The 27,993-nt window shown below is 45.0% G+C and overlaps 2 protein-coding genes across 12 annotated transcripts in view; one reads left to right on the forward strand and one right to left on the reverse strand.

Annotated features, from left to right (window-relative positions):
- Window positions 1–3,307, reverse strand: part of LOC133369808 (protein PML-like) — a 32,988-nt gene extending 29,681 nt beyond the window's left edge. Inside the window, exon 1 of one of the 2 annotated variants that reach the window (XM_061595432.1) lies at window positions 3,086–3,307. In XM_061595432.1, the coding sequence (XP_061451416.1) occupies window positions 3,086–3,091 (6 nt within the window). In that variant the 5' untranslated portion in view covers window positions 3,092–3,307. Of the gene's footprint in view, window positions 1–2,881; window positions 3,011–3,085 lie in introns of those variants that run through there. The other variant, XM_061595431.1, reaches the window with a different exon arrangement.
- Window positions 3,031–27,993, forward strand: STOML1 (stomatin like 1). Of its 10 annotated transcripts, none has more exons than XM_061595440.1 (9): window positions 3,031–3,236; window positions 7,665–7,925; window positions 10,800–10,906; window positions 12,545–12,694; window positions 13,862–14,032; window positions 16,714–16,917; window positions 22,373–22,604; window positions 25,356–25,580; window positions 27,449–27,993. In XM_061595440.1, exons 2-9 carry the CDS (start codon window positions 7,778–7,780, stop codon window positions 27,649–27,651), a joined length of 1,440 nt encoding a protein of 479 aa, XP_061451424.1. In that variant the 5' UTR covers window positions 3,031–3,236; window positions 7,665–7,777; the 3' UTR covers window positions 27,652–27,993. The 10 variants fall into 10 exon arrangements, with proteins under 10 accessions (XP_061451424.1, XP_061451427.1, XP_061451428.1 ...); XM_061595443.1 differs by having other exon boundaries at window positions 3,049–3,135; XM_061595444.1 differs by lacking the exon at window positions 3,031–3,236 and adding an exon at window positions 4,266–4,286.

Below are 27,993 nucleotides of genomic sequence, written 5' to 3' on the forward strand. Positions count from 1 at the left end.
ATGGTGATTAAAACTTGTCCTGGGTTGTGAGATCGCCCAGGAGCACAGAGTTTCCTCCCACCTGTGGATAGTCATTTGGCAAGTCTGTGCTTGTATCTTAATACCAATCACCCCTATAAGATGCTTCAAGTTAAATTACGGGGTCAGAGAACCTGTGGCCTTCCAGATGTTTCTGGACTCCAACTCCCATCAGCCTCAGCCAGCAGGGTTGATTCTCGGGGATGATGAGAGTTGCAGTCCAGCAACATTAGTAGTAGTAGTCGTAGTCGTAGCCGCAGCAGCAGTAAATTTATTACCTGCCTTTCACCAGCAGGTCCCAGGGTGGCTTACAACAATTTAGAATTCAGTATTGGACAATTTATTTTATTTGAGCAACAGCCCAATGCAGTAGATCAAGAGATGTAGGATGGTACAGCAGCTGGGCCTGTGGTCTGAGGTGGAAATTCCATCCAGGAACACAGGAAGCTGCCTTATACTGAGACAGATCATTGGTCCATCCAGCTCAGTACTGTCTACACTGACTGGCAGCGGCTCTCCAGAGTTTCAGGCAGGAGTACTCTCCGAAAACATTTTTGGAGATGCCGGGGATTGGATGCATTTTTTATATATTTACCCGTGCATCTATACGAGAACATTTGTTTTATAGGTTAAGCCTGTGAGCAACATAAATAAAGCAACAGCCCTCCCCAAGCTCATTTGCTTCCCAGGTTTAAGTGACATGAACAGGGTTTAGGACACAGGTAGGCAACCTGGTGCCCTTCATATGTTGCTGGATTCCCAACTTCCATCAGCCCCAGCCAGCATGGTCAATGGACAGGAATGATGGAAGCTGGAATCTAACAACATCTGCAGGGTACCATGTTGCCTACCCTTTGCTTAGGTCACTAGGACAAACAAGCCTTTTGTTTCAGGAATCACACTGATCCCCCAGAAGGAAAAAAACCCACCACAGACAACTATGCTCGTTTGCAGGCTCCCCAAATGTGGAGAGAGCCTACGCACATGCAGCTTAGGAATACAGCAAGCTGCCTTGCACAGACTCGGTCCATCTAGCTCAGTATTGTTTACACCAGAGCTGGGAAACCTTTGGCCCTCCAGATGTTGCTGGACTACAACTCCCATCATCCCTGGTTGTTGGCCGTGCTTGTGGTGGCTGATGGGAGTTGAAGTCCCAACAGCATCTGAAGGACCATAGGTTCCACATCCTGGTCTACAGTGACTAGCAGAAGGCTTTCCAGGGTTTCAGACAGGACACATCCCCAGCCCTACTTGGAGATACTAGGGATTGAACCTGGGGCCTTCTGCCTGCAAAGCAGATGATCTGCCCGTGAGCTACAGCCCTCCCCCTTGCACAAACACTTGTGCAAACATAAGATCAGGGCAGTCCTTTGTGGCTGGAGTCCAGAGCCCTACTCAGCAGAGGAAAATGCAACGGGGCTGGCTTACCACATTTCAGTATAAGTGAAGTTATACATAATGGATTGTAGGCAACTTATGTCCTACTCAGAATAGGCCTAATTAAATTAATAACCCTAACTTAGCCAAGTTTATTCACTTATTTATTATTTATTTATTAGATTTATATCCCGCCCTTCCTCCCAGTACGAGCCCAGGGCAACCACTTCAATGGGTCACCCCTGTAAGACCATTTGAAATAAGTGAAGTCATACTCATTGGGTGGTATTCAGTGTTAATGCTACTCAGAGTAGACCCATTGAAGTTAACATACATGACTAACTTAGGTTCATTAATTTCTTTTTATGATTATTTCTTTTTTAGTGTTAAATTTGACAGAGCAGAAAAAACAAAGATTTCTTAAAAAAAAAAACAGGAATACACACAATACTAAAACATACTTTCAGCTCACATGGAAAACACAACAGCAGTAGTACTTCCATCTAAATTTAAACATAGAAGTCAGTATGTTCTGAGCCCTCCAGATGTCCAAACAGTGACCCACAAAAAAATGACATTTATAAAAAATATGTTCAAATGTGGCCAGGGCTGTGAGGTCCTCAGACCACTGTGTAACAGGCAGTGGGTGTTTATCCTTCCAGGTCCCCAAGTATAAGCCTTTTACAAGGGCTTGCAACATCCATTTTTGTTGTCCTGCAGTTAATCCCCCTACTACAGAGATACAGTTTTAAAGTACACAAACATCTGCCAATATCAAAGATTTGCCACTTCAACCACTTCAGACCAAAAAGAATATACCAATGGACAAGCCCACATCATGGTATTTTCAGCATTACACTGCAAGCCTCTGTCTATATGGGTTCATTCATTTCAATGGGTCTACTCCAAGTAGGACTTAGTTGGCTACAACCCATAATAACAGAGAAGAGGAACTGACTCAGAGCTCAGAAAAGTTACTTTTTTGAACTACAACTCCCATCAGCCCCAGCCAGCATGGCCACTGGATTCAGCTGATGGGAGTTGTAGTTCAAAAAAGTAACTTTTCCAAGCTCTGGAACTGATGGCCTTCCGGATGCTGCGGGACTACACCTTCCAGCATCATCACTGACGCTTGCCCATCCTGACTTTAGCACATCTGAAGGGCCACGGGTTCCCCCCCCCAAAAGACCGAGGGTAGCATTCAGTACTAGCCATAGAGCAGACCCACTGAAGTTAATAGACAGGGCTAACTTAGGTTCCTCCACTTCGATTGGTCTCCTCTCAGTAGGACTTAGCTGAATACAACTCAGGATTACCCCATCAGCCTATTAAGACCCGAGTCTTAACTCCCTAATCGCATCCATTGCTTAGAGACTCTTCTGCACGCAAAGCGCCGATTGACACGAGTTCAGACAGGCGAGGCGGGATCCGCCAGGGCGATCCCGCTCCTCCCCAGTTTCTGGCTTTCCGCGCACAGTCCCTTTACCCCTGCCCGGAACGTCTGAACGCAGCTGCCCGCCGTCATTCACACCGAGAAGCTTTCATCTCGTCCGAGGGCCGCGCCGATCCCTGCAGTTGGTTACGCTGGCCCTACGGAACAATCCCTCCATCCTTTGGAGGAGAAAAAGAAAGCAATCCACACCACGCACGCGTCACGCAGGCACACAATAAATGCATTCAGCAAAAGCACCTGCATGGTTGGACGGATCGCAAGGAGATCCTCTGAGGGAGCAGATCCAGGTGGTGGTTATTCCGGTTTTAGGGCTGGAGCTGGCCAGGCGCGCTAGGCGAAGCAATCGCGGCGCGGGTGCGGGCTGGGTGTCTGGCTGGCAGGCGGCAGAGTTAAGTTTCATTTTCTCCTGCGATAACGGCGGACCGGGAAAGGGGGAGGGTTGGGAGGAAACGAGGGGATGACGGGAAACTGCTCGGGGAGGGTCGGAGCAAAGAAGGAGGTCCGGTTGCACCTCAGGGGGCGTGCCTTCTACACCGACAGAAAAAGTGGGGGGGGAGAAAAAAATCTGTAATCAATGTAATTCCAACGAAAGGAGGAAGTTGAATCTTCAGTAAAAGGGGTTGAGGTCCCCTCAGCCTTCCATCCATCCGTGGTTGGTAAAATGAGTACCCAGCATATGCTGGGGGTAAAGAAAGGCCAGGGAAGGAACTGGCAGTCCCACCCCATATATATGGTCTGCCTAGTAAACGTCACAAGACATCACCCTAAGAGTCGTTAACAACTCACACTACAAGTGCAGGGACACCTTTACCTTTAGCCCACCCTTGCTACTGATCTGATCCTGTGTAGTACACTTCACATGGCGTTAAATGGAAATGGAATGCAGTGAGATTTACTCGTGAGGAAACATGCAAAGCGCCCGCTGTGTGTGTGTGTGTGCCTAGGACTGCAGCCTTAGGGCTCAGTCCTGTGTTTGTTTGTAGGTGCATACAAAGTTTCCTTATACCAAGGCTGCATAGGCACCATACATTTAAAGCACATTTTCCTCCTAAATAATCCTGGGGACTGTAATTTATTTAGGGTGCTGGGAATTGTTGCACTGTGAGGGGTAAACTACAGCTCCCAGGATTCTTGGGGGGGTGGTGCTTTAAGGCAGACCATTCGTCAATCTAGTGCATACTTAGAGAGCCAGTGTGGTGTAGTGGTTAAGGTGTTTGACTACGACCTGGGAGACCATGGTTTGAATCCCCACAAAGCCATGAAGCTCACTGGGTGACCTTGGGCCAGTCACTGCCTCTCAGCCTCATGAAAATCCTATTCATAGGGTCCCCATAAGTTGGAATCGACTTGAAGGCAGTCCATTTACAATAGTGCATACTTAAGGTATGGAATTCACCCCCTCAAATAGTGACAGCAATTTTGATGGCTTTAAAAGAAGGTTAGACAAATTTATGGAGGATAATTCTGTCAGTGGCTACAGGTCACGAAGGTTATGTGCTGTGTCAGAAACAGCTTATCTCTGAATACCCATTGCTGGGAACCATAAGTGGGGAGAACTCTGTTGCACTGGGGTCCTGCTTGCAGGCTTCCCATAGGCATTTGGCTGACCACTGTCAGAAATGGTCAGTGGGCTAGATGGGCCTTCTAATTAATGTATGCGTGTATGTTCTTAGCTCAGTATTGTCTACACTGATTGGCAGCGGCTTCTCAGTGTTTCAAACAGGGGGATCTCCCAGGCCTACCTAGAGTAGGGATGGAAAGATCTGTCAATTTCAGTTCTCTCTGTTTCCAGTCTTTAAATTCGGTTCTCCACATTTTTGCAGAAATTTGCATAAAATAAAATAAAATCCTTATGAAAATGCTTCGGCATGTTAGTGCAAATTTCTCCTAATAAATACATTTTTTGTATTGTTTTGACTCATGCACACATTTTGCAATCATGTTCTCCTAATATAATGCATTTTAGATGCTATTTTCACTAAAATATTGATTTTTATGCACACTTTCCCCTAATATATGCATTTTTGTTAACATTGGTTGGACAACTGTATTGCAAAATTCAGATAACTGCGAATTTCGAAGGGTGGCTGTGTTCCAGTTCTCATATTATTTCAGAAAGTGTGACTTTAATAGATTCAGTTTGAAATTGCGAACTGAATTGAATTCCTCCCCCACCCCTTACCTAGAGATACAGGGGATTGAAGCAAGGGTCTTCTGTGTGCAAAGCAGATGCTCTCACCTTTTAGCATATAGCCCTTATCAGGTGGCAGTACACAATTATTAGAAAGTTAGCCCTATTGGATTTAATGGGGATTTCCTTCCAAGTAAGCATGCATGGGAACAGGCTGAGTGTGCCTGGAATTTCATTCTTTGACCCCAGTTCTGTGAATGTTTATCCAGTGAGTACAACGACAATGCATAATGATTAGAGTGCAAGCCCAATTGGATTTAATGGGACATTCTAAACATGCATGGGCTCTCATTGTAAGTCTGATTGGATAGGCATGAAATTTACTACTGGCTGAGTAAAGATGGAGACTGGGTCAGGCTGTGAGACAGGTATGTGAAAGGAATTCAAGTTGCACCTGACATACAGGCTGTGTGCATTTTAAAGCACATTCAAAGCCAGGCCTGCTACAGGAACTTCTTTGTTGTCTTCTCCTGCAGCCACTTTTTTTTCAAACTTTCCCAGCCTGAAAAAGAGTTCTGCTGAACTCAGAAACTTGCACACCACTTTGTGATAATTAGTGGACTCTAATAATGGCATCCAATGTACTAATAGCAAATGTATTAATCAAGAGCCAAATCTCAAGCAGCCAAAATGGCACCATCCGTGCCCCAGAGGGAGAAATCAGCAGACTAGGATTTACAGAAGTCTAAAAAAAAAAAAAAAGTTACAAATGTTGCAAATGTTTACTGGGGAGGGGAGTCACAAAACAGCTCCGTGTGCATGCACAATAGGCACAGAATGCTGATTGACTGTTGGGAGGGACCTAAAACCAAAGGTCGGGTGGGGAGGGGAAATGGAGTGGAGTATCCTGGGAGAGAGCATGGCTGGCTGGCACCCTGAACAGGAGCACTCTACCCTGCAATATTTTCTTGCAGCTCCCACTTGTTAAACCACTGGTGCTGTTTGTATTTTTTTTCTAACAGAAGAATCTTGCAGCCTGCACTTGCTTGTGATGCACACGTGTGCATGCGTCCTTCAGACAAGTCCTTTCCACAGTACAAACAATCCCTGTGTTTCATAGCTTGTTCGGAAAAGCTTGCAAGGGAACCCTTAGGTTTCAAAAGTTCTAATTAATGTGAGAAATCAGTAGGCTAACTGAAGTCTCTCAGTGCATCAAAGTCTTCCTGATGCCAGAGGGAGTTGTTGCTTGCCTGGGAGAAAAAGTAGAGGCATTAACCTCCTTCCTTCTTCCTCTGCTTGTTGGTAGTGACGGCTAGTTGCGGCGTAACTAGACAACCAGGAAGGAGAACAAATGCATCAGCTGCACTCCTGACATCAGAGAGAGTGTATGAGACAGAGTGTAAATGTGCATGTTTTTAGCCTAGTCTCGATGCAAAACAACAGAGGAGCAGGGGCTTGTGAGATCATGATTAACAAGGTTCATAGTTCATTATTAACAAGGGTTCTAGTGACAAATTGGCTCAGTCATTTAAGCTGAAAAGGGCCATCCGGTTCTGCAGGGAGGAGAGGAAGTTTTTGGCTGAGGTGGGGAATATGGCAATAGTGCTGTGTGAGAAGGTTTCCACGGACCCTGCAAGGAAGATGCTTATTAATTTGAAATTGTCAACAAGCTAGATTTTCTTTCTCTCTCTTCTCCATTCTTCTAGTTGATGATGTAATAGGAGATGGTTTAGTTGTAACGATCCTAGGCTCTGCTTTATGTTTTGTAAATTGTTTTGCATTGATTGAAATGGTTCATTTTTATGTTTTTCTTTGAAATTAATAAAATATTTTTAAATAAGAAGGAGAGGGGGGAGGTCGTGGTTTCCTGGGAACAGCTGCAATTGCTGATCAAACACATTATTGTCCTGGGTCAGAAAGATGCTGGGTCAAAAAAAGTACTATTAGCCATAAGAGGGGATGAAGATTTGAGATTGCTTTTTGACACAGCTATGGCTCAGTCTTATTTTTTGTTTTATCTGGTTTTTTTATTGGAACACATTATATTGATTGATGTCATCCATAAAACCACACAAATCACAGAATTTAAAACATAAATAAAATTCTGACCATAACTTAAATAGGAGAAAGATTCAGATATAGTGTTTGTGTCCGGACCTGGGGGGGGGGGGAAGTGGGTAATCATTCCCTCTATTTTCGATGTTCAGGTTGTGGGTACCATTCCTTTTGTAGCCAAAATAGCACCACCCACACCCAAGACAGAGGCATCAGCAAGTTTGGGTGTGTAGGGGAAACCCAACAGTTTGCAGAAGTACAAAGGTATTTAGGGGAAAAAATGAAAACATCCCAATGAGGACTAAGGTCACAGAATGCCTCCTGGATGTTGGGATGCGGGGGAAGATGGAAAGCTGGAAGGCAAAGTAAATGGAATGGAGTATCCTGGAAGAAGGCACGGCTGACTAACTGGAACAGTGGACAGGACCACTCCACACTGCAACATTTTGTTGCAGGCCCCACTTGTACTAAAACGGTGTTTTTCGGATTGCATATAATCAAGAGAAAAATGGCAATAATTCTGATGCACAACGCAAACAACGACTTGAAAGAGGCATCAAAATAAGACAATCTGCTGCAAGTAGGAACTGCATGTAAACATCTTTCTTCCCTGATGCTTTTTCTTTGCAGAATTAAAGATCTGGTAATGCAAGGCTCTTTATAATGCACTTCAAGGAGGAAGGCATGAGCCACTTTGAGGAGAGGAGAGAGCAAAGTTCAGAGGCTTGAGAGATAACTCGAAAATGTTTAGCCGGTCCGGATACCAAGCCCTCCCTCTGGGAGATATTGAACAGCTTCAGCAATCAAGCAACTGGCTGAATGATCCTCAAAGGGGTTTCCTTTCACCTGGGCACACATGGAACCCACTGGAACAAGTGCAGAAGGGATCAGGTAAGTACTGGATTTAAAGATATAAGAAAAGTCCCATTGGACCAGACCAAAGACCCTCCTTAGCCCTGTCCCAGATGAGCCAATCAGATGCCTTTGAGATGCCGCACAAGCAGACCATGTAGGCAATAGCCCCTTTTACTGTTTATTATCTTGTTATAACATGTCTCTCCTACGTTTCCTCCAAGAAGCTCAAGGCAATGTGCGTGGTCCTCCCCCTACCTCACCTGTAGGCTAGGTTGAGACACAGGCCTGGTTCACACATCATGCACAAGCATGTGGACCCCTAGAGAGGAGATCTTACTTGCTTTGCTGTTCTCTGGCCATTCTGCTGCTCAGTTAAGCCATGATTTGGTTTAGTGTGTCGTCCAAGCCCAGGTTTGTGGTTCATCTTTCTCCAGACTGACCTTGAGCTGTAACAAAGATTTGTTTACAGTTCGTTTACAGTTTACAGTTCATAGTTTGTCTGGGAGAGTTAAATCACAAGCCTGGTTCAGATGCTAGCTTAGCGCTAAGCTGAGTCAAACCATGGTATAGCTCAGCACAGTGGAGCCAAAGTGTTGTTTAGTGTGCAGTTGGACACAAAATATGGAGCTGAGGAAAACTGCAGTTGGAAAGCTGATAATGTGCAGTTTGAAAAATGGGGTGTGGGGAATTAGACACGTTAGGTGTATGTGCTATTAAACACTTAAAACACTTAAAAGACAAGTAATGTCAAGGACAGCATGTACACAAATTATATAAGGGGAGAATCCATATTTAAAGCAAACTGCCCAAACATATTAAAACGCTGTCTTCTTTTTCGCCAGAACCCCCTCTTCTTCACTGTTGGGCAGGTAACTTTTTGTCACATCTTTGTAAATAGTCTTAAGGTACTCCTTTTTGTTTGCACCTGTTTGTTACTAAACTAAAGCAGATCCAGAAATGAATAATCACTATATAGTAGATAAGAACTACTGACTCCTGTGGAGAAACCACCACTGATACAGCATGTCAGCAAGGAGCGAAGCAGGTTTTGTGTTCATTTGGCTTTTCTTTTTTATCAGTGTGGGGTGTCTGATGGGGAATTTGTGCAGCTGGAAAATCTGCTTTAAGAGCAACCAGAGAGGACCAAAAGGGCTACCGTCTCCTCCCTAGGAGCCTGCACCTCACACGTTTATGCTAAGCCATGGTTTGGCACGATGTGCAAACCATGGCTGAGTGACTGGCCCAAGGTCACCCAGCTCTGTGGGTGAGTGGGGATTTGAACCTGAGCCTCTCCGGTCCTAGTCTGACACTCAGACATTTACACCACACTGGCTCACTGTTGTTCCATAGCACTAGTGCTCAGCAGCATCCTAGTACTCTACGCAGTAGCTGCAGTAACCTCGGTTTGAATTTGAGTCATGGTAGAATGGGGCTTCAGCGTTTGAGAGACAATGTGGTGTTGTGGTTAGAGTGTTGGACTGGGGCCTGGGAGGCCAGGGTTCAAATCCCTACTTGGCCATGAAACCATGAAGCTCACTGGGTGATCTTGGGCCAGTCACTGTCCCTCAGCCTCACAGGGTTGTTGTGAGGATAAAATTAGGAGGGGGAGAACTATGTTTGTATGCCACCTTGAGCTCCTTAGAGGAAAAGTGGGATATAAATTCAATTAATTAATTAAAAAATAAAAAAGAGTGGGGCAGCCCTGCTGGATCAGACTATAAGTCCCTCAAGTCCAGGGATGGAGAACATGTGGCCTCCAGATGTTGCTATCTAACTCCCATCAGCCCCAGCCAACATAGCCAATATTCTGGGATGACATGAGTTGTAGTCCAACAACATGTCGAGGACCAAGAGGCTTCCCATCCCTGTTCAGGTCCAGCATTCTGTTTTCCACGGTAGCCAATCAGGTGACTTCAGGAATCCCCCAAGCAGGGCATGAAGGCAATAACCCTCCTGTTTGTTGCCACTGCTGTCCAGAATCTGGTATTAAAATGCCAAATGCCTTTGAACATGGAGGGTGTTGTTGCAAAACAGATGTGACAGCTTCTAAGTTTGTCATTTTAAAAAAATGCTTAACATAAACATGTAGTTCGGCCCTAATTAACTGAATCTATATCCTACCCAGGAGCCCAGGGCAGCAAACAAACAAAACAATTTAACAAGAAAAAGAAAAGCATACTAAAAACAATTTAAAACATTCCAACAATGCAATTACAACTAAGAGCATGCTAAAACACAGTTAAAAACATGCTTTCATCAGTGATCTTCAGGTTGCCAGGAATAATCCCCTTTGGCCATCAAATGCCTGGGTCAACAGGAATGTTTTCAGATTCCTCCTGAAAATCAATAGTGATGGAGACAGATGCACCTCACTGAGGGCATTCCACAAACGGAGCCACCGCAGAAAAGGCCCTGTCATGGGCCAGCACCAGCCAGGCACTACACATGAGACCCACAACAAAATATTGCAGTGTGGCATGTGCCGGTTCAGGGTGCCAGTCAGCCTACCATGCCCTCTTCCAGGATACTCCATTTCATCCCCACCCCACAAGTTGGTCAGCAGTCCATAGCCAGCATTCTTCCTAAGAGCTTCTGTTGTTGTTGTTGTTGTTCTATTTTTACTTATTTATTTGTACTTCTGCAAACCTGCAAACCTTGAGGTTCCACAAAGCCTGCAAATACTTCTTTCTCGTGCGTGAGTAGCACTGGTTGGGCTACATAAAGATCCATGTTTGGAGAACTGAGATTGTTGTTGTTAGTATATTTGATGACAGATAGCTAGATAAATAACAGGAATGTTGCTACTGTCTTCTATAAGTGGATTGAGAACTAAAAGGATACATTCCCTACACAAAACTAACAAAACTGACAAAACAGCTCCTTCTTTATAGTCTTCCTCTTTTTCCTCAGATTCACCCCAAGGGTGCTTGTCGTGGGTTTGCCATGGGATGGTCACCGCCTTTGTGTTCCTCATCACAGCCCTTCTCTTCCCCATCTCTGGCTGGTTTGTTCTGAAGGTAAGAACTGGAGATGAGGAGTAACAAATCTGATGCCTGATTGCTTGAGTGGGAGAGACGTTTCCTCCTTGCCTTGAGATGGATTCGTTTCAGCTCCTTTGCAAGTTGCTTTTGTCCAGGCTGAGCACTGATGTTGGGTCACTCACAACATGGCACTGACATTGCAGGGAGTGGGTTGAAGAACACATCAGTGATGTTACAGGCACTGTCAATAGATATCCATGACACTTACGTCATCAGGTTCCAAGCAGTTCTTGAAAAATATGACTGTTTCAGGAATATTGTATTGTTCCAGACCTGGCACAGACATTACAGGTTGTAGATGCAGCTGTGTTGCTTACATAGTGATGTTATGGGCACTATCAACAGGCATACCCAGGGGTGTAGTTGTCTGAGGTCTTGGGGGGACTTAGAACCCTTACTTTGTTGGGTGCAAGGTCCCTGTGACTCCAGCATCCTACAAGCCAATCAGCTTGAAAGGGGAGTGTGTTAGCCACTAAGAAGAGTCCTCTAGTGTGCTTCTTAGTCCTTTCCTGATTATTGAAGCATAGCAAAAAGGAGGAGAGGATGGGGATGTGACTATTATGAAGGGGCCCTGCACATCTGAATTTGCCACTACACTATTGCTCATAACACTTATGCCATCACATTCCAAAATAACTCTCAAACAAATGCTTCATTGGCTGTGAGTCTGCAGTTCTTTTCGCAACTAATGGGGCCCGTTGATGGACTCTAAATACTAACAATCCTATACGCGTGTATTCAGAAAGCATTCATTAGGGTTTATTCAGTAGGAAGAGCTTTAAGGATTGCAGCCTAAAAGTAGTTTAACTACGCCTACTGAGCACTACCTGTGCAACTTTAACAATTGGCACCTAAGTTTGCTTATTTTTCCCTCTCCATCCCCTTTTCCACTTGTGTCATAGATTGTAAGCCTGCAGGCAGGGACTGTTTGCTTTTTAAATATTGGTTCAGTGCTAAGTTAATCGTAGGTGATTTATAAATGATTGAGAAATAATACCTTTAAAAAAGAGTTTAAATGCTAGTTAACAAGTTTTTGGTAAAAGTAATTAGAACTGCATTTGTCACTGCCTTGAAGCAGGCAAGTAGTTTCAACGACATTTTTATAACTCCTTTCCTTCCCTCCCCAAGGTTCAAAATGGAAACTTTTTTTAAGCAATGGTTAAATAGGTCAAACAAAATTGTTTACTGGAGTTTAGGGACCTCAGACATTTACTTTCCTCAAATAATCTGTGCAAATCCTTCTATATATGAGTTAGGAACATGGAAAGCTGCCTTGTACTGAGTCAGGCCATCGGTTCATCTATCTCAATATTGTCTACACTGACTGGCAGCAGCTGTTCAGGATTTCAGACTGGGTTTTCTCCCAGCCCTACCTGGAGATGCCGGGGATTAAACCTGGAACCTTCTGCATGCAAAAGTTGGGCTTAAAAGTGGGAAAAGATACACAAAGCATTTTTCAAACCGAGGTTTCAATTTATTAGATCATAGGAAGCTGCCTTAAACCAGGTTAGACTATTTGTTCATCCAACTCTGCTGGCGGTGGCTGTTCATGGTTAGTGCATGAGTCCATCTGCCCTTTTCCTTTAGTTTCTGGGACTTTTTTCAACTTTCCAGATAGTTCCGGCTTATGAGCGAATTACTGTGTTCCGTTTGGGGCGGATCCGAGCCCCCCAAGGACCAGGCGTGGTTTTGCTGCTGCCCTTCATCGATCACTGGCAACCAGTGGATCTACGGACACGGGCCTTCAGCATCCCACCATGTAAGGTGAGTCATTCCTGCCTTGGAAGAAGGTGCTGGCCAGGAGGCCACACTGGTGGCTGGTGCCCATTGGTGTGGCATAATGGTTAGAGTGTCAGACTGGGACCTGGGAAACCAGGATTTGAATCCACACTTGGCCATGAAGTCAGCTGGGTAACCTTGGGTCAGTCACTGTCTCTCAGCCTAACCTACATCACAGGGTTGTTGTGAGGTTAAAATTGGGAAGGGGAGAACCATGTTTGTATGCCAACTTGAGCTCCACGGAGGAAAGGAAGGATATAAATGAAATAAATGAATGAATGAATTGGAACTGGTAGGGCAGAAGTAAAGTGGAATTTAGAGGGGGTGGAACAGAGCTAACAACAGTTTAAAAATAAAACTGCCTCTGCAGTATGTGATGTATCCCATTAGTGCAGGGATGGGGAACCTGTGGTCCTCCAGATGTTGTTAAACTATACCTCTCATCATCACTGCTCCTTGGCCATGCTGGCTGGGGCTGATGGGAGTTAGAATGAAAGAACGGCTGGAGGGCCACAGGTTTCTCATCCCTGCACTATTGGATATCAGTATTAATGTCAATATCAATACTAGTCATATTTATTTTTAATATTATTAATATTGATATTGGGGCTCCTCCAGTCTGGTGTTGCATTGCGGGTGTATCCTGCAACATGTTCCTGGGACAATCAGAGTGCACTGGTGAAGGATTTATTCTGCTTTAGTTTATTCTGCAATGCTTCCCCAATACTGCCACATTATTGCTGTCCAGAGGGGCTGTAGCACAACAAAAGTAGAACAAAAACAAACCAGAGCATTCGTGGTGTAAAAAGTTATGAGATTTCAGCAGGAAGCTACAGGAAGTGCACTGACTGGAAGCAGTGTGACTGCCCCCAAAACGTTTGGAGTTGCAAACAGCAGTGAAAGTCGGATTGCATGTGACCGCATCATGAGCACAAATTATAATGACTGAATTAAATATGGAGGGGCTCTCATACTCTCTTAACACCTGACCAAACCCTTAGAATACATGGAACTATTCTGTTGTTGCCTTAAGGGGGCCAGAAGACTAAGGGCTCATCCAGACGACTGCAAAATGTGATACACAATCGCTTCGTGTTTTCATTATTTTTCGGTCGTCCATATGACATCACACGCTGTTGCGCTTTTTTACAGGTTAAATCCGCTCCTGGCAATACCGCAAAAAATGCGATTTGCCTTTTAAAATCGGGAATCATCCGCTGTGCCTTCAGGAGCTGGGACACAATACGGCGGACTTTACAGCTGATGGGCGTTTCCAGTTCTTGGGCGTTTCCCGTGCCCCTTCTCCTCATTCCAGCCAATCACGTATCTGCACTTTTGCGCATGTGCGTGAATATGGGGGTGGGGGAAGCCTGGGAAAATTGAACCAATCATCACCATGGTGGGGTGTTGGGGGGTGGGCTCTGCAACTACTGCGCAGATGCAAAATTCCAAGTTTATTTTTAGCCAGCCTGCAAACTGGGCGGCCGCTCTGGGTGAGATCTGCAATTGTGGTTGTGTGTAAAGCCTCCCTTTTCCTGGCTGGTCTCACTGAAGTATGGCTGGTTGGTGCAGGGAGCCGCTCTTGGATCGGGCGGGGAATGCGGGCAAACAGCCCCGCTGCACTGAAGCCCATCCTGGAGATGCCCTAGACTGAATTTGGGACCGTTTGCGAGGCAGATGCTCTTAATATGTATAAAGGTAGAAAAGCAGGGAGCAGGAACCCCCCTTTGGGGCCCCTCCTCGAGGAGCTGCTTTTGGAAGGCAGCCAGGCTTTCCGGTGTTCCCTCTAATAACAGAAACGAAAATGGAAGGGCAGGGAGCAGGAACACCCCTTTGGGGGGCCCTCCTCAAGCAGTGTAGTCCCTTCCTGTATTTTTGTTAGCTTGCATTTGCGGTATAGCGCAAAAGCGGCTGTATGCTTTTCTACCTTTATACATATTAACGTTTCTGGAGATACACAGGGCTGACAATTCCACTTATTTCTCCAGAAATGCAGGTAAATGGGAGGGAGAGGTGGTAGTGGTTGTGACAAGGTGTTCTCAAAAATGGAAGGGCAGGGAGCAGGAACCCCCCTCAGGGGGGCCCTCCTGCAGGAGCTGCTTTTGGAAGGCAGCCAAGTCCTGGCTTTCCAACGGAAAAAGAAGGGAGCCAGCAGTTTTGTCCCTTCACGTCCCCTCTCCTGCTCCCCGATTGGTTCTAACCCAGATAAAATGAGTTATAATTGTAATGGGTAATAACAGAAGAAAACATGAATTGTCCTTGTGTGGGCTCGAACCGCAGCCGAAGGCGCTAACTGATTGCACCACAGAGAGACCTGCAAGTAGCAAGCAGCAAGGAATTCCTTTACAGCCACAGGGAAATTCAAACTTTTGCGCTCTAATGTTCAAGCGCATGCACAATATTGTGCGTTGCAAAGGGGGGAAGGAGCACACGTCATTTTTTTGTGAACCAATTGGCTGATGGGAGTGGTTTTACAGGCGGGGCTTGGAAAAAGGGAAAAGGATGTACGGATCTTCCCGGGCGCAAAAAACACGTATTTTTTAAATCGGAAAAAAGCGGGGGGGGGGGAAAGACAGTGAGGACTGTCAGATGGCAAACCAGATATGAAAAACATGGATTATCCTGCTCCGTTTGGATGAGCCCTAAGGCTGCCTTTTCCCATATAGGAATTTGTTTTATTATAATAAGTCAGACTATTTCTCTGCCCAGCCCAATAATGTCTGTTTTAGCTGGTAGCGGTTTTCCAGGGTCTCGGGCATAGGTCTTTCCTATCGCCATTCCCTGATCTTTTTAACTGACGATGCCGGGGCTTGAATCTGGGACCTTCTGGATGCAAAGCATGTGAGCTACCACTGAGCCATGGCTTTTCCTTCCCAAGAGCATCATGACTTCACTGCTCATGTAAGAGGCTAAGGAAAGTCTTGTTGGGATAATACAGGCTCAGCTGTTGTACTGGGTGGTGCCAGTCCCATCACACAATTCCTCCCATGTCCGTTTACCTTTATAAAGGCTGTAGCTCAGTGGGAGGGCACATGTTTTGCATGCAGGTTCAATCCCTGGCATCTCCAGATAGAGCTGGGACAGATCCTTGTCTCAAACCCTGGAGAGTCTCTAATATTGAGCTAGATGGGCTAATGATTTGACTTGATATAAGGCAGCCTTTCCTAACCTGGTGCCGGCTAGACGTTTTGGACTACTCCCATCTTCCCTGATCTTGGACTTTCTGGCTGGAATCGATAAGAGTTGTAGTCCAAAATATCTGGAGGGCACCAAGCTGAGGAAGGTTGGTTTTTTTCAGGTATCATCCTCACATTTATTTCCATTGCACATCTTGTACCCAGAAAGAATTACTCAGGGAAAGCCCCGTATGAGGATTCTTTAGTCACAGAACTCAGTTTTCATGATTGTATTTATCTGCTGCTTAATTACTGAAGTTTCTAAATGGTGTTCATAAAAATTATAAAAAGCATAAAATGGATAAAATCAACTACAATTCATCACGGCAACAGAAAACTCCCTTAAAATGTCTGCTGGGGGAAAAAATTGTCTTTGTCAGGCAACTGAAGTTCAACAGGTAGGGAGCCTGTCTGTCTAATCTCAGCCAGGAGGGAGTTCCATAGAATTGGGCCCGCAGTACTGAATACATGACTTCTGGTGGATACGAGCTGTGCATCTCAGCCATGGGGGGAACACTACCAGAGACTCCCCCAAACTTCTCACTGATAGGACAGGGATATAAGGGATCAGACAGTCCTTAAGGGATCCTGGCCTTACAAATTAATACAAGTACCTTGAACTTGGCTCAGTAACATATGAGCAGTCAATCCAAGCTTTTATATGCTTTTAAGCACCAGTGTTATATGCTGGTGGAAATCTGTCTCCGCCAAAAGTCTACTGCAGCATTTTACACCAGCTGGAACTTCTGGGCCACGCCCAAGGGTAGCCCCAAATAGAGCACATTGCAGTAGTCAAGTCTTGAGGTTATTGTTTCTGGTCCTCTGCAGCTAACATCCAGAGATGGTGTGCTGGTGTCTGTTGGGGCTGATGTCCAGTTCCGAGTTTGGGATCCAGTGCTTTCAGTCATGATGGTGAAAGATCTCAACTTAGCCACCCGGATGACTGCTCAGAATGCCATGACCAAGATATTGCTTAAGAAGTACCTACAGGAGATTCAGACAGAGAAACTGCGGATCGGAGACCAGCTCCTGGTAACATCTGCTAAGTCTCCACTTCTCTCCAGGTCCCAAGAGGCTCTGCTCTCCGTGTTTTGAATGATTGTACCCACAGTAGAATGCTCACGTCCTCAGATGGATTGGGACAGTCGTATTTATTCATGGAAGGGGCATGGCCCAGTGACAGAGCATCTTGCCTTGCGTGCGGGAGGTCTCAGATTTATTTATTACATTTATATACCGCCCCATAGCAGAAGCTCTCTGGGCGGTTTACAGGAATTAAAAACATTAAAAACAAATATACAAATTTAAAAACACAAAAACAATTTAAAAACACAAAAACAATTTAAAAACACATGCTAAAATGCCTGGGAGAAGAGGAAAGTCTTGACCTGGCGCCGAAAAAATAACAGTGTTGGCGCCAGGCGCACCTCATCAGAAACATCATTCCATAATTTGGGGGCCACCACTGAGAAGGCCCTCTCCTTTTTTGCCATCCTCCGAGCTTCCCTCGAAGTAGGTACCTGGAGAAGGGCCTTAGATGTTCAATCCCTGGCATCTCCAGATGAGGCTGGAAATGTCCCTCATTCTGAAACTCTGTAGAGTAGCTGCCAGTCAGTGTAGACAATACCGTTGAGATGAATCAATGGCATATCTCGGTATAAGGCAGCTTCCTGCTTTCCTATATCCCTTTTATGTTTCTTTGCAGTGCTTTTAAACTGTGAGTGTACTGGCTTCATTTATAATTTGAAAATAATCCAAGACTGTACAGAGGGAAAAGGCAACGTGGTGCATTTGTTTGTCTATTTGATCAGATAAGCACACTGCAAAATCACACTCACGCTCCCATTCAGTCCTGTTCCTCTGTTATACCTGCCCAGTCAGTTCCCAGTTGGAGTGGGCATGAAGGTGCAGCTGGGTTTCCATCCTATGCTTAGATAAGTTAGCTGCTTTGGAAAGAAAGGAGGAAGGGCAGAATATAAATGTAATAACATAAATAAGTTAGTTTCTGTTGAGGGCTAATCCCCAAATGCCCTCGTCCAACTGTTTTCAAACTTTTCCATGCAGGATGTTTTTGCATAGCTCAGTGTATGTGTCCTTGGCGTTGTGATCATGGCAAAGTCACTGGCTCCCTTTCAGCTATTAAGACAGCAATATTTCTGGGTAACAGCTCCTGTTTCTTACCATTCTCACTTGGGGGGTACAGTCACTTTTTTTAAAAAAAAATAACAGACTTGTATAATGCTTAATGCTGAAAACCTCAAAGTAGTTCACCTAAAATATAAAGTTAATGTATACTTTATCAGTAAAAGTAAAAGAAATTAAAAACAAGTCCTAACAATCCTAACCCTTAAAAATTTCAAAATGTAAATAAAATCAGCAGATAAAATATACATTAAAAATAAAATTGCATATTAAACTGCATCTCAAGTTTACATATCTGGGAAGGCTTGCCTGAACAAAAAAGTTTTTAGCAGTTTGTTAGTCTTTACAGTGCCGCTAGATTCTTTGATTTTTTTTGCCGCAAGAGACAAACATAACTATCACCTCAGAAGAGAATTAAAACAATTGAAACATAGTATTAAAACCCCAAACGAGCAGAATTTAAAACCTTCAGCCTCACATTAAAAGCCAAGAGGGATAAGAATCTTTTCAGTACTCACCAAAAAGTCATGAATGGGGCCAATCAAACATTCCAAGGAAGGAATGCTGCTGTAAGAAAGGCCCTGCCCCACATTCCACAACTGAAACAAACATATTTTGATGGTGCAACATACAACAGGGGCTTGGAATATGTTCTCAACCTACAGGCAGGTTCATACGGGAGCAAGCTCAGAAGGTTTTATAAGGCCTCGTCAGGCCCGGCACCAGAGGGTGGCCAGGTTGGGCACTGGCCGAGGACCCCTGTGGCTGAGAGGAGCCCCTGCTGCTGGGGATGGATAGATGTAGCTCCCGTTCTGTGATCCATGCTAGCATTGGGTTATGGACCATGCACCCCGCAACACCGTGTTGGCGTGGATTGCGGAGTGGGAGCCACCCTCCCAGGCAACATCCTTCCCACCGCCAGCGCGGGCTTAAAATAGGCTCGACCGCACCACTTCCCATGTTGCTGCATTAGTGTGCCAGTGTGACGTACTGTCGTTGCTGAGGGCCCATTGCAATCTGGTGCCCCAGGGTCTTCTACAGGCTGGTGCCAGCCCTAAGCCTGGTAGATGGAGATTGGCTGTTGGAAGTCAGCTGACAGAATGTTCAGGCCAACTGGTACAGGTCTAGATGTTGCCCTCATCATCATTTATTTATTTATTTATTTATTTATTTATTAAATTTATATACCGCCCGACTAGCAATAGCTCTCTGGGCGGTGAACATAAAATAGCATAAAAATACAATGAATAACAAAATAATACTAAAATACAATCAATAATCCAATACAATAAACATTTTTAAAATTAAATCAGTGTAACTTAAAATGCTTCAGAGAATAGGAAGGTTTTGACCTGGCGCCGGAAGGAAAGCAGAGTCGGCGCCAGGCGTACTTCCTCAGGGAGACTGTTCCATAGTTCGGGGGCCACCACTGAGAAGGCCCTAGATCTTGTCATCACCCTCCGGGCCTCCCTGTGAGTTGGAACCCGGAGGAGGGCCTTCGTAGCAGAACGTAGTGCACGGGCTGGTTCATATCGGAAGAGGCGTTCCGCAAGGTATCGTGGTCCCGCACCGTATAAGGCTTTATAGGTTAATACCAACACTTTGAATCTAGCCCGGAAACATATTGGCAACCAGTGCAAGCTGGCCAGAACAGGTGTTATATGCTCGGACCGCTTGGTCCTTGTCAGCAATCTGGCCGCCGCATTTTGCACTAGCTGTAGCTTCCGAACTGTCTTCAAAGGTAGCCCTACATAAAGCGCATTACAGTAATCCAAACGTGAGGTTACCAGAGCATGTACCACTGATGTAAGGTCCTCTTTACTCAAATAGGGACGTAGCTGGGCTACCAACCGAAGTTGGTAAAACGCATTCCTAACCACCGAGGCTACTTGAGCCTCAAGTGAGAGGGAAGAGTCTAAAAAGACTCCCAGACTACGAACCCGGTCCTTTAGGGGGAGTGTAACCCCGTCCAGGACAGGGTATATATCCACCATCCGATCAGAGAACCCGTCCACCAACAGCATCTCAGTCTTGTCTGGATTGAGCTTCAGTTTGTTAACTCTCATCCAGTCCATTGTCGAGGCCAGGCAACGGTTCAGCAAATCGACAGCCTCACCTGAAGAAGATGAAAAGGAGAAGTAGAGCTGCGTGTCATCAGCATACTGATGACAACGCACTCCAAAACTCCTGATGACCTCTCCCAACGGCTTCATGTACATATTAAAAAGCAGGGGGGACAAAACTGACCCCTGCGGGACCCCATATTGGAGAGCCCGCGGTGTCGAGCAATGTTCCCCAAGCACTACCTTCAGGAGACGACCCGCCAAGTAGGAGCGGAACCACTGCCAAGCAGTACCTCCAACTCCCAACTCCGCGAGCCTCTCCAGAAGGATACCATGGTCGATGGTATCAAAAGCCGCTGAGAGATCAAGGAGAATCAACAGAGTTACACTCCCTCTGTCTCTTTCCCGACATAGGTCATCGTACAGGGCGACCAAGGCTGTCTCAGTGCCAAAACCGGGCCTAAAACCCGATTGAAATGGATCTAGATAATCAGTTTCATCCAATAGCGCCTGGAGCTGGCCAGCAACCACCCGTTCCAAGACCTTGCCCAGGAATGGAACATTCGCCACTGGCCTGTAGCTGTTAAAATTGTCTGGGTCCAAGGAAGGCTTTTTCAGGAGTGGTCTCACCACTGCCTCTTTCAGACATCCCGGGACCACTCCCTCTCGTAAAGAGGCATTTATCACTTCCTTGGCCCAGCTACCTGTTCCATTCCTACTAGTTTTTATCAGCCAGGAGGGGCAAGGATCCAGTACCGAAGTGGTTGCACGTACCTGTCATGGTTTATTAGTATTCTGCCTTTCCATAGTAATCTCTGCTCAAGGCGGCTCGCAATGTGAAAAACATTATTCAGTGTTGCAAAACAAAATTCAAATAGACACTAAGTCAAGAAAACATCTTAAGAAATATACAATAAACTGAAAAAACACATTATAATTAATAATAATAAGGTCCAAAAGCGAAATACAAAAAAACCCCAATCTCAATAACAACACACATAACTGACCAGCAGAATTAATTTTTGGCCCAAACAGAAGCCCCCAAACAACACCCCATACTCAAAATGGCATCTCCAGGTAGTGGCAGCTTTTACAGCTGCAGTCATCCTCCCAGACCAGCAAGCAGAGAGAATGTCTTGCAGTACTCACAGCTGAGGTGGTCTCTGGCACAGTCAAGATGGTCTCAGAGCATAGAGTTCAATTAAAACGTCTGGGAGCCACATAATACCTTCCAATAGGCATGGCCAGGCAAGAGTGACACCCTTGAGCTTCATGGCTGACTGAACAGAGATTTGAACCTGTGTCGTCCTGGTCCAACATTTTATCCACTACAATACACAGAATGGAAGCAGCACCTTTGGAGAGGCAATTTCTAAATTTGTTGTGACTTTAATTAGGGGAATGCAGTTAGGTTGCACGTTTCTTGTAATGTACAAATGTAGTAGTAGTCCCGTCCCCAAGTCCCAAGATTACTCAGGCTTCCCTGTCACCCACTATGTATGGGCCAGTGTGGCATAGTGGTTAGTGTTGGACTAGGACCTGGGAGACCAGCGTTCACATCCCCACAGCTATGAAGCTTGCTGGGTGACCTTGGGCTAGTCACAGCCTAACCTACCTCACAGGGTTGTTGTAAGGATAAAATGGAGAGGGAGAAAGACCATATATGCCATCTTGAGCTCCTTCGAGGAAAGTTGGATCATAACTCTTAATAAAATAAATAAATTTGTACATTACAAGAAATGTGCAAGCTAACCGCATCCCCTCCAATTAAAGTCATTATAAGTTTAGCCCTTACAGTGGCAAACCAGGGTCTTTGGCAGAGAGGAAGTCTTTTGTGTCTCTGCTGTCTGAAATCCTTTTAACTGGAGATGGTGGGGATTGAACCTGGGACCTTCTACATGCAAACCGTGTGAATGCCTCTCCTAACTGGCCCAGCAAAATTGTACCTCAAATAATGAAAACCATAGGAACTGTAGGATCTGAAGCAGAAGTTTATCTGCTCCATTATTCTGAATCCTACAATAGCTGTATGGATTAGCAGGAAAGTTCACAATCAGAGCATCATGCACCTAGCCTTTCCCCATTATTCATTCCCCCCAAGCAACGAGTAATTATGTATACCAGTAATCACTTGTTTTCTCTAAATCAGGGATAAGTAACCTGAGGTCCTGCAGATATTGCTGGACTCTATCATCCTTGACCACTGGCCATGCCCAATAACATCTGGAGGGCCACAGGCTTCACATCCCTTATCTAAACATTCTGTCTTCTCTTCTTTCTAGCTGGAAATCAATGACATAACCAAATCTTGGGGCCTCGAGGTGGACAGGGTGGAACTGATACTGGAAAGTGTGCTCCAGATGTCCCAAGAGAATATCACACGACCACCAGGCTCAGTGCCTCCAATCCCTGGACTGGAAGAGCTGGATAGCACCATTCAGCAGCTTGCTCTTCATTTCTTCGGCAAGACCCTAGTGACTGCAGCCACCAACTCAAATGGAGTTCTTGAGACAGGTGACCACAAGCCAATAGCCTGAGCGACTTAGTAAAAATATATATCTGGTGACAGCCATTCCTTGTTGTTTGTCCCTTGCCACTCCTTGTTATAATGTCATTGACATGTAGTGGTAGATTGTTGGACTTGAACTAGGGAGACTTGTATTTCAATCCCTGCTTAGGCCAGGAAGCTTAGAGAGTGATTTTGGGCCAGTCTTTGCGGATGACAAGCTTTATCTTAGAAGGAGGATTCCATCCTAGGTAACAAAGAATAGGGAATTTGTCTTATAAAGATGATGCCTGCAGTGGCACTTGCATGCATCATCTAAAACAGGTATGGGGTGTTGTGTTAAAAATGAGCCCGTTCTTCGCTCTGGTCATAAGAAGGAGCCGGACAGCAGTTTTAAAAGTAAAATATAAAAGGTTTATTAAAAAGGGCACTCACAAGAAACAGCTAGCAAGTGGGTGCAGTCCACCACCTTTGTGCTCTGGTTTTTATACCCCTAGGTAAACAACTTGCAGGAAGAACTCCATATAAGGTAATACTACAGTTTCCACACTCTGGTAGGCTATCATCCAGCTTGCAACAATACAGCAGTCCTGGCATACTTCCGATCATTCGCTGATCACTCCCTGAGTACTTGACCAGTTTAGATTGCTGAGATGGCGGATACAGGACATCCTGTAAACATGGAGGTGCTAAGTCATAAGAACAATAGCCCTCAGGGAGGTGCTATTCTGTTACAGGAATTAACCCTTAACAGGGGGAAACCTGTGGCCTTCTAGATGTTGTGCTACAGTTCTTATCATCTCTGATCATTGGCCATGCTGGTGGAGCTGATGGGAGTTATAATCCATCAATGTCTCTGCAGAAGAGGTAGAATCAATACACATGCCAGAACTGAGTGTTTTTTTCATTAAGGGAGCCTAAAGAATTGAGGCAAATAGTGGTGACAACGGATAATGTTCTGGTCCTTACTGGCAAACATAGCAAACCGCTCCATACCGATGGCATCCACTCAGATTTCTTAAACAGATAAAATGTAAAATTGTTGATCTTCTAACGAAAATATATATAAATTGCCCCTAAGACCAGCCTCCACACCTGAGTACTGGAAAGTAACCATTGTGACACCCGTTTTTAAACAGGGATCCAGGAGAAATCTGAGAAATTACAGGCTGATTAGCTTAACATCTGTTATGTGTAAATTAGTGGAAATTATTATGAAATATTTTTATTATTATCTACTATATTTTGGAAAATTGTTTGTTTGTTAGCTATGCATTTGGACCCCTCTTAAGAGATCGTAACCAAAATGTACATGATGGTTCCAGAGATCAAGGCACAGGTTTTTGTCTATGTTTACATACAACAGGATGCCATTTTGAATCAAGAAGGTGGACTGAACCTTTCAAAACAGCACTGATTTTAACCAAATTGTGCATAATGGTTCCCGAGATCAAGGAGCAGATTTTTGCCTTTGTTTTATTTCAAAACTGCACTGTTTTGTTTTTTTTATTCTTAGAATTCTGGAGCAACTCTCATTTATTTATAAAGTACTTTATGCTGCTCTTCAGTTGAAAAGGCTCCCAAAGCATTAATTAACAACAAGACAGCTGAAAAGGACAGTCAAAATGATCTGGGGGTTGGAGCAGTCCCCTAAAAGGAATGTGTTAGAATTGCTTAATATGTTTTTAATAATGTTTTAAACCCTTTTTAAAAGTTTTTTTTAAAACAAATGTTTTTAACGCTGTTTTGTTTAAATGTATTTTAAGATCCGTTTCTATGATGTTTTAAAGAGTTTTTAGCACTTTGTTTGCCACCCTGGGCTCCTGCTGGGAGGAAGGGTGCGATATAAATTAAATAGTAAATAATAAATAAATAAATAAATAGAAGGAAAGGTTTCCTCATTTGGGGCTTTTCCATTTAGAAAGAAAAGTATGCAAGGGGAGACATGATAGCTTAATAAAGTTAATCATGGTTTGGAGAAAGTGGACAGAGACAAGTGTTACTCCCTCTCTCATAATACTAGAGTCCAGTGGGGTCATCCAGGGAACTGTGGGAGATTAAAAACAGACGAAAGGCAGTACTTTTCCCCATAGTGCATAGCTTAACTATGGGATTTGCGAGCACAAGATGTGCTGCCAGCCCCGAACTCAGACACTTAAAAGGGAATTAGACATTTGTGCAGGATGAAGCTATCAGCAGCTACTAGTCATATATAGGCTTCCTCCAGGATCAGAGGCAGCATTGCAGGACTTGGCTTCAGCCCCGTGTCACACAGTGAAAAGCTGGCTATACCAGAACCCTTGTGGTTAAGCCTGCAGTTGGGCGAGAGCAAGAATGGAAAAAGAGAACAAGCGAGAGTTAAGAAAAAGGAACTTTCTGGAACATCTGAGTCATGGACCACACATGCAGAGGGCATCTGAGTTGTCCACATAAGGTGGAACACATGCAGGAGAACACATGGTCAGAAGTCATCACTAAGGCGAAGGGGTGGAGAGACAAACAACTGTACGAGGAAGAATAGACTGGTGTGCTGACTGGCAGTGGTTCCACAGAGGTATCAGACAGAAGTCCCCAGCCCTACCTGGAGATGCTAGAGATTGTACCCGAGACCTTTTGCATGCAATGCATGTGATCTACCACTGTGGCCCTTTCATAGACATTGCCATGCTGGCTAGGGCTGATAGGAGCTGGAATCCACATCTGGAGGGCACCATGTTGGATCCCCCTGCCTTAACCTGTTTTGATTGCCTTCTTTCCAGCCAAACGTGTGGAGGTAGCGAAAGAAGTGGAGCAGCCATCCTCTACTATCAGCACTGAGCCAAGCAGCAGCAGTGAAGGACGGGAGTTTAATGCCAAGGAGCACCTGTTCGCTGTGGAGCGGTACTTGTCTGAATCCTTAGTTAACCAGGTCAGAGCTTGCTACCAGATCAACATTCTGCTGCCCAGTGGAGCCCAGACTACTTATTTCATTGATCTCTCTGCAGGTCAGTTTCTTTTGTTGAATTAAGGCATTCTAGAATAAGAACATAAGAAGATCCCTGCTGGGATCAGGTCAATGGCTCATCTAATGCAGAATCTGAGAATCATAGAGTAGGTGGCCCTCTTGAAGGCCATCTAATGCAGTGTTTGGGAACCTCCTAGTTATGACCACCAGACCTCTGAATTTGGCTCCTTAGGCCATTTCGGGCAGGCCACACCCACCTGTCACTTACCTGATGTCACATTATGTCAGACATGGAGATCTGTTACCTCCATTCTAACGAAGCACTGTGCTTGCTCTTTGACAGTATGTCAGAGAAAGGCAGCATTTCACTTATCACCAGTTTTAGCACTGAGGCCACAGCACTACAATTGGAGATGAGCCAGCCTTTACAAGACAGCAGGCAGAAAAAAGGTAGCAGGCACAAAAAGTCTCTCGCTGCTCATTAAAAGCAGCAGCAGAGGTTTATCTCCCATTTTACAGTACTAAGATTCTAGGTAAGCCTCTGCTGCTAGCTTTTACCGTCAAAAAAAGCAAACCTATCTCTGACCTTCACACTGGGCTCCCAACCTGCAGTACTAAGACTGAAGTCTCTGCTACTGCCTCTTACCATCAGACAGCAAGGCAGAGGTTTTTCTCCAGTCTTAGCACTGTGATCCTCTGCTTGATCTTTAAGAGCTGGGGTGGGTGTGGGGAGGAATATTGGCTTTTTAAAATATCAGGTAGCATTTTTCTTATTTCCGATCTTAGCTCTGTGGGATCTGGCAACTGCCCTCATGATACAGGCTTCTCCCTTTTAGCTGAACACAGGGGAGAAGATTGAGCAGTCAAGTAGAGCAGGGTGGTGTCTCTACAGAGCTATTACAAGACTGGCTTATTATTTCCTTATGCTTTCTACCAACTCTGCTGTCTACAGACAGATTCACAGTCTTTGTCCTTTCATATTTATATAAGCTAATGTTCTATGTGCATCCTGGGTCTGAAAAGGATGTGGACTGATGAGCAGGTTGTGCAGAGAGGGGCCTTTTCCTGATCTCATAGTAAGCAAAATAGATTTTATTTTATTAACTGTCAAATTTTATGTGATTTACTGTCCCACACTTCCTCTCAAAGGGACCGTAGGGTGGCAAACAGATGATAAAGCACTAAAAAAAAAAATCTTCAAAAACAAAACATCTTAAAAAAAAACAATTCCAATACAGATGCAGGCTGGGATATGTTATTTACTTAAAAGACTTGTTGAAAAGAAGAAGGTCTTCAGTAGGTGCCGAAAAGACAACAGAGACGGCCCTGTCTAATATTTAAGGGGAGGGAATTCCAGAGGGGCGAATAGCGGCTGTAGCAGCAGAAAAAATGGTGGGAGGCGCACTGAATGAGCAAAGTGCATGGGAGAAGGGTTGCTTGGAACCCCCTCAGACATGGTCCTAGGGCAGCCTTTCCCAACTAGTGGGCCACCAGATCTTGTTGGACCACAGTTCCCATCTTTCCTTACCATTGGCAATGCTGGCTGAGGCTGATGGGAGTTGTGGTCCAACAACATCTGGTGGCCCACTAGTTGGGAAAGGCTGTCCTAGGGGAAGACATGGTACCTCCTGATACAAGTACTGACCCAGTTTGGCGGGCTCCAATTTTTGCAACTTTGCACACTACAATTAATTCAACTGGGATATTTCCAGCCGGTTAAAAATCTAGTATTTTAGTCCCAGTCTTTAAGAAGATGTTCTCTACACTGTAGATCCTGCACTGAATAGGGGCTTCAACTAGCTGACCTCCAAGAAACCTTCAATTTCTATGATTCAACGATCACCCAGTCTCAAGAGCTACTGTCCTGATCTGAATTCCTTGGCCTACTTTCCCTCCTCCTTTCCACAGGACGTGGACGAATAGGCCCAGGGCTACCAGACCGCAGTCCCGATGTGGTATTGGAGATGGCCGAGAATGACCTGGAGGCTTTCATCCTAGGTGAACTCCACCCCCTGAATGCCTACGTCTGTGGGAGGCTGAGGGTACAGGGAGATCTGAACATAGCCCTGAAGCTGGAAGAGCTCTTTAAGGTGATGAAACAACGAAGATGAACAAACCCTGTTTGGCACTATGAGTTGGTTCGGAATACTGCAGCCAGACTGTTGACCAGACCCAGTCAGAGGAACCATGTGTCTCCCATGTTTACAATGATTTTGCAAGATCCCCAGTTCATTTCCAAGCACAACTCTGAAGTGCTGGTTATGACCCCCCAAAGGCCTAAACTGAGGTCCCTAGCTCGATGGGAGAGCACCCACTTTGCATGGAGAAGGGGTGTGGTCTGTTTGTGGATGGAAGACCCCCTGGGGAATAAGGGGTGCTCTCTATATATGCCATCTTCAGTTCTATCATGGAAAAATGGTGTATAAATATTATAAAGAACATATGTTCAAAGA

The sequence above is a fragment of the Rhineura floridana genome, chromosome 14, assembly GCF_030035675.1.
Source record: "Rhineura floridana isolate rRhiFlo1 chromosome 14, rRhiFlo1.hap2, whole genome shotgun sequence".
In the NCBI taxonomy this organism is placed as follows: Eukaryota; Metazoa; Chordata; class Lepidosauria; order Squamata; family Rhineuridae; genus Rhineura; species Rhineura floridana.

Coding starts and splice junctions, on each gene's coding strand:
- STOML1 (XM_061595440.1), top strand. CDS start 7,778: ATGTTTAGCCGGTCCGGATACCAAGCCCTCCCTCTGGGAGATATTGAA. Junction 10,907..12,544: donor CTGGCTGGTTTGTTCTGAAG/GTAAGAACTGGA, acceptor TCAACTTTCCAG/ATAGTTCCGGCTTATGAGCG. Junction 14,033..16,713: donor TCCTCATTCCAGCCAATCAC/GTATCTGCACTT, acceptor GGTCCTCTGCAG/CTAACATCCAGAGATGGTGT.